This window comes from Macrobrachium rosenbergii, chromosome 3 (assembly GCF_040412425.1).
Source record: "Macrobrachium rosenbergii isolate ZJJX-2024 chromosome 3, ASM4041242v1, whole genome shotgun sequence".
Lineage (NCBI taxonomy): Eukaryota > Metazoa > Arthropoda > Malacostraca > Decapoda > Palaemonidae > Macrobrachium > Macrobrachium rosenbergii.
In genome coordinates, this window is record NC_089743.1 from 6993040 (window position 1) to 7005127 (window position 12088).

At 37.7% G+C, this 12088-nt stretch overlaps 1 protein-coding gene across 1 annotated transcript in view; it reads right to left on the reverse strand.

Moving 5' to 3' along the window:
• The window catches only part of LOC136852349 (prolyl 3-hydroxylase 1-like), a 285127-nt gene that overhangs the window by 179371 nt on the left and 93668 nt on the right, over positions 1-12088 (reverse strand). Inside the window, exon 8 of the mRNA XM_067126927.1 lies at positions 2590-2823. Within this exon, the coding sequence (XP_066983028.1) occupies positions 2590-2823 (234 nt within the window). The remainder of the gene's footprint in view (positions 1-2589; positions 2824-12088) is intronic.

Consider the following 12088-nt stretch of genomic DNA (forward strand, 5'->3'; position numbering starts at 1 on the left):
TGACAGGAGCTTGGTGCAGTAGGAGAGGATGGGGGGCCCGTTTGCGGCCGTCAGGGAGGCAGTCAGGTCCGGCGGGTGTCTGCGGTCCTCTCCTGAAGGTGAAAACACCGAACATATGGCTCCAGTGTCGACCAACATCATCCTGCCGGAGATCGCGTCGCAGGCGTAGAACCCTAATGGTAAGGGGCCCCTGGGTGTTTTTGCTGCTGCTGCCACGGTGGCCTGTCGGGTTGGCCGCTGCCTCCTCCGTTTTTTGAAGGGAAGAAAGGGCAGGGGGGTTCGCACCTCCGGGCAGCTCTCCGAACCTCCGGTGGAAGTAGCAAAGCCCCATCCCCCCCCCCCCCTCTTCTGCTGGTGGGACTTCCTTTTCTGCTGGTGGGACGGCCTTTTCTGCTCGATGGCGTTGACGGGTTCTGTGGTGGGGTCCCCCGGCAGGAGACAGTTGGCGGAGTGTGCGGGCGTGGTTGCCCGCTTGGCTGCCTTTGTGGAATCCATCAGCTGCTGCGCCAACCTGATTAGATCCTCGACTGGCAGGGTGTACGCGTCCATGATCTGCCCACGGTCCTCTGGCAGTAGCTACCGCAGGAAGATCTCCCTCGACAGGCTGATTTCTTTGCGCCTGCCGCTGCTGTCAGTCTCGGGGAGGAGGAGGAGGTCCTGGAGTGCATGCCACACTTCCAAGAGGTTTCTCTCCTGCTGGGGGTTGAGGGCGAGGTCGAGGGCGCGGGCAGCTCTCTCGGAGACCGGTAGGGAGCAGGTCTCGATGAGAGCAGATTTTAGTTCTTGGAAGGTGGCGGGGCCCGACGTCATCATCAACCAAGGGGCAATCTTCTTGTATATCTCCTCCGGGAGGGCGTTAGTGGTGATGTCCGCCTTCAACACCTCGTCCGTTAGGCCTGCTATCCTGAATTGCCCCTCGACCCTGTAGAACCAGGACGCTGCGTTCTCCCTGGTGAATGGCAGCAGCCTTATGCTAAGGGCTATCTTTGGTTGGTCTGTCAGGGGTAATCGTGTGGGGCGGAGGTACCGGTGTGGAGGTGCACGCGGGAGGGGGTTGCGAGAGGGAGGCGTCTGCCTCCGAGAGGTTCGCGGTAATTTGTACGTGGTTGGGAATGTCTGCGTCCATGCTCATTTTGCGCTCTCCACACCGGTACCTCCACCCGACATGATTACCCCCTGACAGACCAATACACGCTGGGGGAGCGTGCCGTGTGGGTCCGCTAATGACGCTGGCGACCTGCTGACAAGGGTCGGTTAACGCCCAAACACTTTGTTAGAGCGCCGTAGTTAGTTCGTTAAGGGCATGGATTAGGTTCATCTGACCAAGACTTAGTCGCCGTTTTGGTCTGTTAATGGCTTCTGGGAACCACTCCAGGGGTCACCACTGTGAGAGAGGTGTGAAATGATGAGCATTAATGGCTTCTGGGAACCACTCCAGGGGTCACCACTGTGAGAGGTGTGAAATGATGAGCAGGAAGACAAGCACTGCTGGTTTATTGATGAAGCGAGCTGCTTATAAAGCAGGATGCGGACGTCTGTGTACTTAGCAGAGACCGCTGGTACAAAGATTTACAGGTGACCTGAGGTCAAACTAATTTCTTACAAAAACAGGACAGGTTCACACAGAAAACACAGTGATCAATGTCTGACATAACATAAATAACTCGTTACTTGTACATAAAGCAGGATTGTTTATAAAGACAACAAATATACAGTTTACAATTATGCTTATAAATATATATGCTGATGGACCTTAGGTCGATGTGAAGGCACCGCAGAAAACAGGATGTTCTCTACAGAGAACACATTGAGCGGGGACTTTACAACGTCTTGCCTTCTGAAAAGCATATCAACTAATGTTGCTTTCAAGATGAGTTTGTTTTTTTTCAACATATGTTCAATGAGCAGCATAAATATACATTCTTGTAATAACAAACCATTATCATTAAGATACTAATACTGCAGCAATCGTCATTTGTGAAAAGTGCATAACTCTTTTCGCCTTCCCAATTCAAGCAATTGAATTGTAAATGTATATTGTTAGCCAGGTTACCGGTTACCGAGTTATTTATGTTGGATGAAGTTTCCTGAGGCTAGCTGAATAATAAATTTAAGAATACAGAGCAATTAATTCATTACAGTTAATGTTATATAATAATAACAACCATAGTAATAATGATGACCAACAAAACCTTTGCAAACCACCTAAACGGACCAGCAACCCACTAGTTAGGAACCACTGCAGTATGTACACACTTTTCAGTATGAAAGTCTAGTACAAAGCGTATAAGTACATACTACACATATGTCTAATAGTAAAGTGTCACTTAACAAAGTGTTCTCAGTATATAATTCTTTTGCAATAAAGGTTACACTATGCACCCAAAGTCTGGTGTGGTATTAAAGGTGACAATTCACACCAAGAAATATAAAGAAGTGCAAATTTTAAAGGAATAGCTGCATCTACAAAACAAACAGAAGTTTCACTGATGTTATAACATGGTCAAAACATTATTATTCGTCTGTGAAATCATTTAAGCAAGCTGTCCATTATAAAAATTCATTAAAATAGTTGTAACTGGTATATACCTTTATCAGCTCCGTCAGTACCATACATTCCAAGTGCTTGGCAAATCCATCTGCTACTACTCGCTGCTTCCCTCCAAGTTCCCGCTCTCTCATGACGACCCGGATTCCCATCTGTGAGAGATTCTTGGACTGATTCCCCTTCGCCTCTTTCCTCAGGTCACGAGCTTTTTCTGTTAGTCTTTGAGCCTTAAGCTCTTTGCTTGTATTCTTTTTGGATGAAGCTGGTGAAGCAGACTGTAAGGATATATACAAAAGAAACAGAAAGGAGAAATACATCCTTTGGATCAGTCTGAGTGGCCAAAGGATATCAAGCAATGTTAACATATGGAGAAAATACTCAAAGCATGATTTTTTTATTTCCCCAAATAAAAAGCTGTTATATAGATGTCCCTAGTTCAGTATGAGACGCCTCAAGCTCTTAAACTAATTTGCAGCAGAGTCCTTTTCTGTCCAGGACTTGAAACCTTTGCTATGTGAGTTGTCCAGTGAGGCCTTTGTTGCAGTGCTAGTATTGTACAGTTTTGAAAAAGTCACAAAAAGCCTGATATTTGATAATGAAATATTTATCCAATACAATAAAAAGGTATGGCTACAAGATAATGATATTTGGCAATTTTAAGTCAATGAAATCCGTATACTTTCCACTTTGTAAGATAAGCTTTTCTTTTGCACATTTGTTCTTGCATTCCTTCTAAGTTGGTGATGGATTCTCCAAGAATATTTTTCTTAAAACACAAACATACGTGTGTTTGTATCGCAAGAAACTTTTTTTTTTTTTTTTTGTGGTAAATACATACCTCATACGTGACATATTGGGATAGGTTTGGAAGATATTTGTGTTTATGAAATAAAAAATCACGCATTCATGCAACGAACAAACCTCTGTTTCACTTGTGCAGAGTTGCTGTTTAGGACTGAAAAAAAAAACTCTCTACCGATCACCTGGGGTATATTTATACAGTCCAGTAAATTGCTGATGCATTCGGGAGACTGAGAAAATGATTCCTAATTATTTACCGTGAACAAATACCTATCATCTGCAAACTACTTACATGATAAATGCCTAAGAAACGAGAGAACGTGGCAATAAGGTCGATGATATTTGGACTAGTTGTACTTCAACTTCAAATCCTACAGAAAATAAGACCAGGGAATGATAAATGGTATCCCTAGGATAAAACAAATAAAAACTTGATTGACAGCACTTACACGCTGCTTTAATTACTACATGTTTCTCTCAAAATAAGACTCTGCAAATAGAAAACTTATCTTTGCAATTGTAAATGCCAAATCTGAATTTAAAATGTATGCCTTCCATGGCAAAATTATGCAGTGTCTCCTCAATACTTTTTTGTCGCTCATTAGCAGAATTATATTATATTACGTGCTGTTGGTGATGATGTGGAGTACAGTATATGCATAACCTCTTAACAAATAACACAGATGAGTACAAGTTCAGTAAGACTTTATAGATAATCTAAAGATGGAGCACAAGTACTGCAGGAATTCTGATCCTTATTCATGAACTTTTCTCTCTGATCGTTGGAGAATCACTTGCTTGAGTTCTAACTAAACTTATGAAATTTATTTTGCCCAGAGACTTTGCCTTTTGTAATTTGTATTACTTTCTTCCTGATTTTTAGTTCAATACCACAGTTTTTCTTTCTGCCTAACATATAGAATGTGACAGCATCCTTTTTCTCAACAGCTTGGTAAAACTCTAATGAGAAAGTCTTTTGAGAATTCAATGGCCATGTTGGAGGTTGACGCTTGTGTGAAATATAGCAAAGTCGTCCTTTTACTCATTATTTTCAACCATAATAAGCAAATATTTAGCAATATCATTAATTCTTGAGAAAAACAGTGTGCCTCTGATAATGCTATCCCCAAGAAATCCATTTCCAGCTCAATATTGTAATTATCTATCCATCTGCTGGCTTTATAAAACATGAGGACACGCCTTTTTTACAGAAAATTGAAAATATACTTTTACTATGGTAATTAAAGAATATAACTGGCATATAGTAGGTTTGAGGCAGGGTGAAATATGGCAATATCATCTACTTGTAAACAATTTTCCATTGTGCTTGGCGACCATCTTACATTATTCTTGAACGACATGAGGAGCAATACACAACTTGGAACTTTTCCAATTTATGGGTATAAAAATGTTGCCTATTAGTGTAAGATATATGTATGAATCACTGAGAAGGCTGGCATCATTGCACCTGTAGGGATAATTATTTTTTGCACCTTGCAATTGTATGAACATACACTAAAGTGTCCTGCCTACTGCCGCACCCTCCTCATTGTGACCCTAAATGCTTAGACTTTCAAAAAAGGTCCTGCTATCCACAGCTCTTCATTGAAACCCTGCAGTTCTAACCTGGAATGTGCAGGCTGAGGAAATTTCTCATAAACAAACACAGGGGCATAAAATACCAGTGTTGTGTGGCATGTAGCATTTTTAAAATATAGTTTCTCGAAGTGGTATCACATGCCTTTTGGGTGTTAAAGAATATGGTTGTACTGTACTTACTTGTCTGCATGCAGTTTGTTCATGAATATTGTTTTCTAATTGAGATTAAACTCTAAAGTCCAAAGATAATTTTTTTCTGTGATTATTTATACAGTATATATATATATATATATATATATATATATATATATATATATATATATATATATAATATATATATATATATATATATATATATATATATATATATATATATATATATATATATATATATATATATTAGTTGCAACGTGTCAGTCTTACTCTTACCCCAATTATGCATTTAGAGGTTGCATTAGTCTAATTTATGATACGAACTTCAACCTTATACTGTACAGTATACTGCTTGCACTTACTAAATGGAGCACAGTTTCCCTAAATGTAACCACAAATTTGGATGATAACTTGTATTGCAGTATTTTGAGAATATAGGCATATCTGTATATCATGGCCAAAGATTTTTATTTTCCTTAGCAGATTTTTTCCTGTTATTTTTGTCTTTGTATTTCTGATTGTTGCATGATGACTTTTTTTTTTTTTTACTGGAGATCAACTATATCTCCAAGTCATGGATACTGTCATATATTAAACTCAATGATTCCAGTAATACATGTAGGCTAATTAAGCATATATTGACTTTTTACTGTTATTCCTATGACTTTGATATCTTTGAGGTTTTTAAAAATCTAAGGCCTAGGTTTGATTAACTGTTTCATTCAATTGTTCCTATCTTAGTTCTGACAGAGAATCTGAACAAGTTATTTTCTCAGAATATTGTTTATATGTATCAGTGTCGGATCAGCTATGCAGCCTCTTCTCCTTCTTTTTCTTTTATCATTTTCATAAGGTGCCAAAGAAGTTATACCAAACTTCTCATAATGTTTGAGAGGGATATCCATATCCATATTCATATCCATATCTATATCAATATCCATATCCACATCCAGTGCCCTTACCTGTCTGCATCATTTTCTGGGGAATTTTGCTTTGTAGATATGAAAAGTTATTAAATTTCTCCATGATGGACTCCTTCCCAACAGGGGCTCCATCACAGGTGAAAAATTACGAACGTTTCTTCCATAAATACCTGCCCTAGAAGAACACCTGAATACAGGCTCACCCTTAGTGTCTTCAATTGTATCAGTCTTTCAAAATCTGGTGTAATGCAGGTCTTTCGCTTTGCTCAGTATCCCAGTTAGGCCTCCTAGAATTCCACGGGAGAGGAGGTGTGTCGTCCAACCTCTCACCCTCCTTCGACTTCTAAGACTACAATAATCAAAACCATTTTACATGTTGTCTTTTCTCAGTGAAAGTTCAATCATGAAATAAACATGGGTTGGGAAAGAAGGGGGAAAAATCCTGGCTAATATAGTTTATAAAATTGCTCTTTGAAGTCTCCCCATCCCTAACCTTACCCACAAACAAGTGACTACAATTCTGGGGCTCTTTTTGTGACAATTAAACATACCTATAAGTAAACAATACAAAAGGAAACACGAAATATGATATGTAAGTACGAGTACTTTCTACCCTAGTATGCTGCAACGGGCATACAGTACACTGTAATTACACTTTACCCATCCAAAATGAAATAATCACCAAATTAGACCACAATGCACAATACCACCGTTGCTATCCCTTTTGCTCAAGTGCTGTCAATCTCAAAAGAGAGAAAAAAAAAACAGTCCTCCTATCACCCTCCATTTTGCAAAATTAAATGGATAAGGCAACCCTACATATTCACGATGCTGATAAAGGTGAGGGGGAAAGCATAAACAACCAACAAAAAATGTAGTAGCAATGGGCTTCCTCTTGCTGATGGAGTAAATGGCATAAGCACCCTGAGCTAACTGGTCACAGAACAAGCAATATGCACATATACAATAAGATGTTTAATACATGCCATACCTTTAGTTACTCCAGAACATTAACGGAGTTTATACAAATTTGAATTATTTATGGATAAAGCCTTATGTACAGCTAAAAGAATTGATATAACAACTGTTACTCACAATATTCAATATAAAACTACCTGGGTATAAAATGCTCAATTAGCTTTGACAATATATAGCAATGCCTTATTTGGTATACATTTTTGCCAGCTTCTGTGGCAAAATGAAATAATGATTAGAAAAAACAGAAGCTATGTCATATTTATTATTACAAAACAGATTAAATACAAATCAACACCTTACTGATAACTCTAACCAGCACTTCATACGTTTATCCAGCATTTGCCAATGATTTGTTCTCCAGTTATGGTCGCTGAAATTTTTCCACTTCTTGTCTGATATGGATGCAATAAATTTACAGTCGTGTGTTATTGACAAGGTTAGGTGAGGAAGTGTACGGAGTTGCCCTTGAACACCCCAAGATTTTTGCTCGCCATTATCCAGATTTCGCCATTATCCAACGATGTTTGGCTCTATTAATCTGTATAATTGAAGGATTACTGTACTTGTGCCTTGCCTTGTCAGTGTTTCATTGCACTGACTTTTCAACCCCAGATGCATATCTTTATATTTTCTTCCTTTTTCATTTTTATAGTCTTCCATTGTGCATGAATGCCAAGTCTTTGGGAAGTTATAATTCACTTCCACTCCATTCATAACGAGAACACATCCTTCAGTTTATAGCATGATTTACTGTAATGTGGATGCATTCTGTGAAGAATAAGTTATAAATGATAGTTTACCCAAATCACCATATTATCTCAACTTCCACAGGGATATACTGAAGGATGTGTTCTCGTATGACAGAGTGGAAGTGAATTATAACTTCGTAAAGACTTGGCATTCACGCACAATGGATAAAAGAAGGAAGAAAATATAAAGATATGCATCTGGGGTTGAAAAGTCAGTGCAGTGAAACACTGGACAAGGCAAGGCACGCAGTACAGTAATCCTTCAATTATACAGATTAATAGAGCCAAGGGCTCGTTGGATAATGGCGAAATCTGGATAATGGCGAGCAAAATATCTTGGGGTGTTCAAGGGCAACTCCGTACACTTCCTCACCTAACCTTGTCAATAACACATGACTGTAAACAGTCAGTATGCTTATAAATAACCACCACACTTTAAACTGAAAGCTTTATGCAAAAGGCAGTTATCTACCTTTCTACCCCGTATTTGTAACAAATTATAGTGCAGAAATACACTTTGAAAAAACACAACCCCTTCTTTGTCTCTCTCTCGTAAATGGTACAGTTCAGTAGGCAGGTCACAGACCTGTTTACCCAGAGCCTACTGAGGTTTTATGACTGTTAATGTACTTTTATACAACAACTTTCTTATCAGTTGTTACCATGTTGTATTACCATTCACAAGATTCAAAGTGTGTATGTGTGAACTATAGGCCTAGGCTAGCCTACAGTAGGTGTTACACACACGGCATCCATTTGCATAAGTCAAATAGGCTATTATAGCTGCATTTAAGATGAAGGTAATGGTAATGAAACTGTTATTTTACTTACAGAATCCATTTATACTGCATTACCATATCATCACCATATGTATAAAAAAACACCAGCCTTCTGTCTGGAAATTTGTATTTTTTACTTTCTCAGAATCAGCTGACTGAGTCTAATAGGGAAAGAATCAGTAGAATATTTTTTAGTTGCTAAAAGAAAAAATGAATCAATGGAAATATTTTTATATTTGTGCATAAATGTAAAATGAACGAGTATACAGAGGTAAACTAACGTACTATAGGTTTTAAAGTAGAATCTCTTAAAATTGGAAAACAGCTACCGAAAATTAAATTAGTTCAGTTTGTAATACAGTGTTTATGTATTACATTACAACATCTTATGTTTCATCTTTAGTACATATGGCATTTCTAGAGCAAATTCATTCAAAGAACACTACTACATATGTAAAATATGCGCCAAAGTTTCTTTGGCGCAATCAAGTTTTCTGTACAGCGAATAATATGAGATTTGCAGTGGCCAATTCAGGAAGTACTCAAGAAGAAAACACAGTAGCCACCCATGTTAATCCTATGAGGAGACAAACTTCAGCCAATCATATTACTGTATGCAAGATACAAAAAAATAAAAGTTAAAAATAAGGTGACTGAGTTATGAGTCTACCTAACTCCCTAACAGTAGGTATCTGGCACCTCACCTCTATTACTAGATCCGAAGGACTAAGTCCTGCATATTGGTCAACCTTTCAGTAAGAACTTCAATGAAAATTTTCCTTTACAAGATTCTCATGATAAAATGTGCAGTATTGTCTTCTATAACACTATTGCATGCATCCAAGATGAATATCCTGAACCCAAGCAAAGCTGCACTTGGTCACAGTGAACTATACCTTTCAGTGGTTAATAACCACTCAACATAAAGCCGTTCATTGCCTCAGAAACAAGAAAAAAAATTAAAGTAAGAAAAATTTCTTCTCTATAATAAAACACTGTAAGCTATAGCAATAATATATACCCATCAAAGATATCACAATGCCAGGCATAAAATGACATTCATCATGTAAAAGGTAGTCTAAAGTCATTAACTGCTTACACTCTCACAATAAGGTTAAGAAAAAATTACAATCAAGGTTAAGAAAAATTACATATCTTAGTTTAATGCATTACAAATACCATAAATGATATACACTTTAAAAGCAAAATAAGGTTTGCAGAGAAATGAATGTAACTAATAAACCTTAACTTGAAAGGGAAATTAATGATAAAATGGAAATAAATGTTAGAATTTCATTAAACTTCACATGTAAATAAAGAGATTTAATTTATCAAAAAAATTTTCTTGAAAAAAATTGTTTTATCCTACGTATAAAACCCAAGGAGTATCTTCCGGTCATTGAAACTTAATAACAAGATAGTTAAGGTAAGATGCCTGAGAGAGAAACCATGCACAATCCACTGGTTGAACTCACTTTTTCATTTGGCAAATGCAGGGATGGCTACAGATGGGAATTTGTATACAATACTTCAATTACCTGGATTAATAGAGCCAAGGACCCGTTGCATAATGGCTAATAAAAAGAAATCTAGGGTGTTCAACGATAACTCCATACCCATCCTCACCTAACCTTGTCAATGCCACATAACTGTAAACACTTAGTATGCTTATAAACAACAACCATCACACCCTAAAGGCAATTATCTACCTTTTTTCCCCATATTTGTGACAAAATATGCTGCATGAACACACTTTGAACCAAAATGCAACCCCTTCTTTCTCTCTCTTATAAATGACACAGTTCTGTTATATTCAGTAAGCAGATAGCCTACCTGTTTACCCACAGCCTACCAGGGTTTTATGAAAATTAAAGTATTTTTATACAGCATCTTTCATATCAGTTGTCACCATATATTATTACCATACACGAAATACAAAATCTGTTTGAACTATTGACCTAGGGTCAGAGTACACATTTGCACAAGTGACGTGACAAGTCAAATAGGCTATTACAGATGCGCTGGCATTACTTCAAAATCGGTCTTTTTGTTGTCCAGTCTTTTTAGTTATTCTGGGTCTACTATTTCTTTTTAAAACTAAAGATTCTTGAGTCTACTGTTTCTTTTTAAAACACTGAAAGATTCTTTGTTGTTACTGTTAATGGTTAGACCCATATTTATTGCGAGTTTTACAGCTAAAATATGATAACATTTCCCAGTAGATGGACAGCTGCACGTTTCTTTAGGCCATAAAGTAACCACGTACTTTGATCCTTTTGTACCTTCTACCATAAACATTCATAGACGAAACAAGTCTGACCTTATCAATTTCAACGGTAATCTGGCCGAGCATTTTTTGAAGTAATTTTTCTCTGGGCCCTTTCTACTATCCATGCACTTATTTCAGGAAACAAAACTTTGCCTTTAGTCTATTGTATAGCAAGTAATGAGCACGAAAGAATTTACGACAAAATGTTTGATTTCCTGAAAAATAGTGGAGTAAATGATCCCACTTCCATAACATTAGATTTCAAAAAATCAGTAGTGTTAAGCAAATTTTCCCAAACACATTAATTTCAGTCTGTTTTTTCATTTTGGCCAATGCTTATGGTGCAACATTCAAGCCAGCAGACTGCAAAACTGGTATGCCAAACCTGAGAATGCACACCTCATTAAGCAATTGCAGGCTCTTGTGCCCCATGACCTAATATTCAAGAATTATTTGACAAATTCCTTGCTCAATTACATCCCACAACTGATGAAATGTTAAGCGACTTTCTAGTTTATTTTGAGAGAACATGGTTAGTAGTGCAGCAGGGAAGAAGGAAGGCTATTTTCGACGTAGAACTATGGTCAATTCATTCTTGTCTTATGGATAATTTGCCCAGAACCAACAATTTGCTTGATGGTTGGCATGCGGCTCTCAAAAAATGACTTAATATAGTGCATCCCACATTACCCAAGATTCTTAGAATTATCAGGAGAGAACACGCTACAAATGAAGTTTTAAGCAAACAGGCATCTATGGGAATGAATATTCCACGGACAAGCAAAAAATCTGATGCCATCAACGAAAGAATTAAGTTTATTTGCAATTCCTATAACAAAGAAGACGGCCTGGTTTCCTACATGCTTTAGCTTACAATTTTTAATTATATAAAATATTTATACTATTTTACATTATTATTTTATGACTTACATTATTTTCAATAAGATTTTGTAAAAGAAAGTTTACAAATAATCATGTACAAGAAAGTTCCAAATAATGGTTACAAAGATTACAATTTGAAATTACATAATAAAAGTTTTATATATATGTTTTCTGAGTTCAGTCCCGTGTCAGCCGGTGAAATTCCATTACAGCACGAATTTCTAGGTATAATAATGCTAGATATACCAGAGAAAAAAAGCTTTCAGGAAAGCTGGGGTTACTACCCCCAGTCGAGCGTCTTCTAGGAAGACGTCGGTATAAAGAAGGGTGAGTGAAATACCACTACCACGGAAACATACTCGAAAGATCTCTCCTTATCAAAACCCCCGGAACAGAGCGGTGAGCCG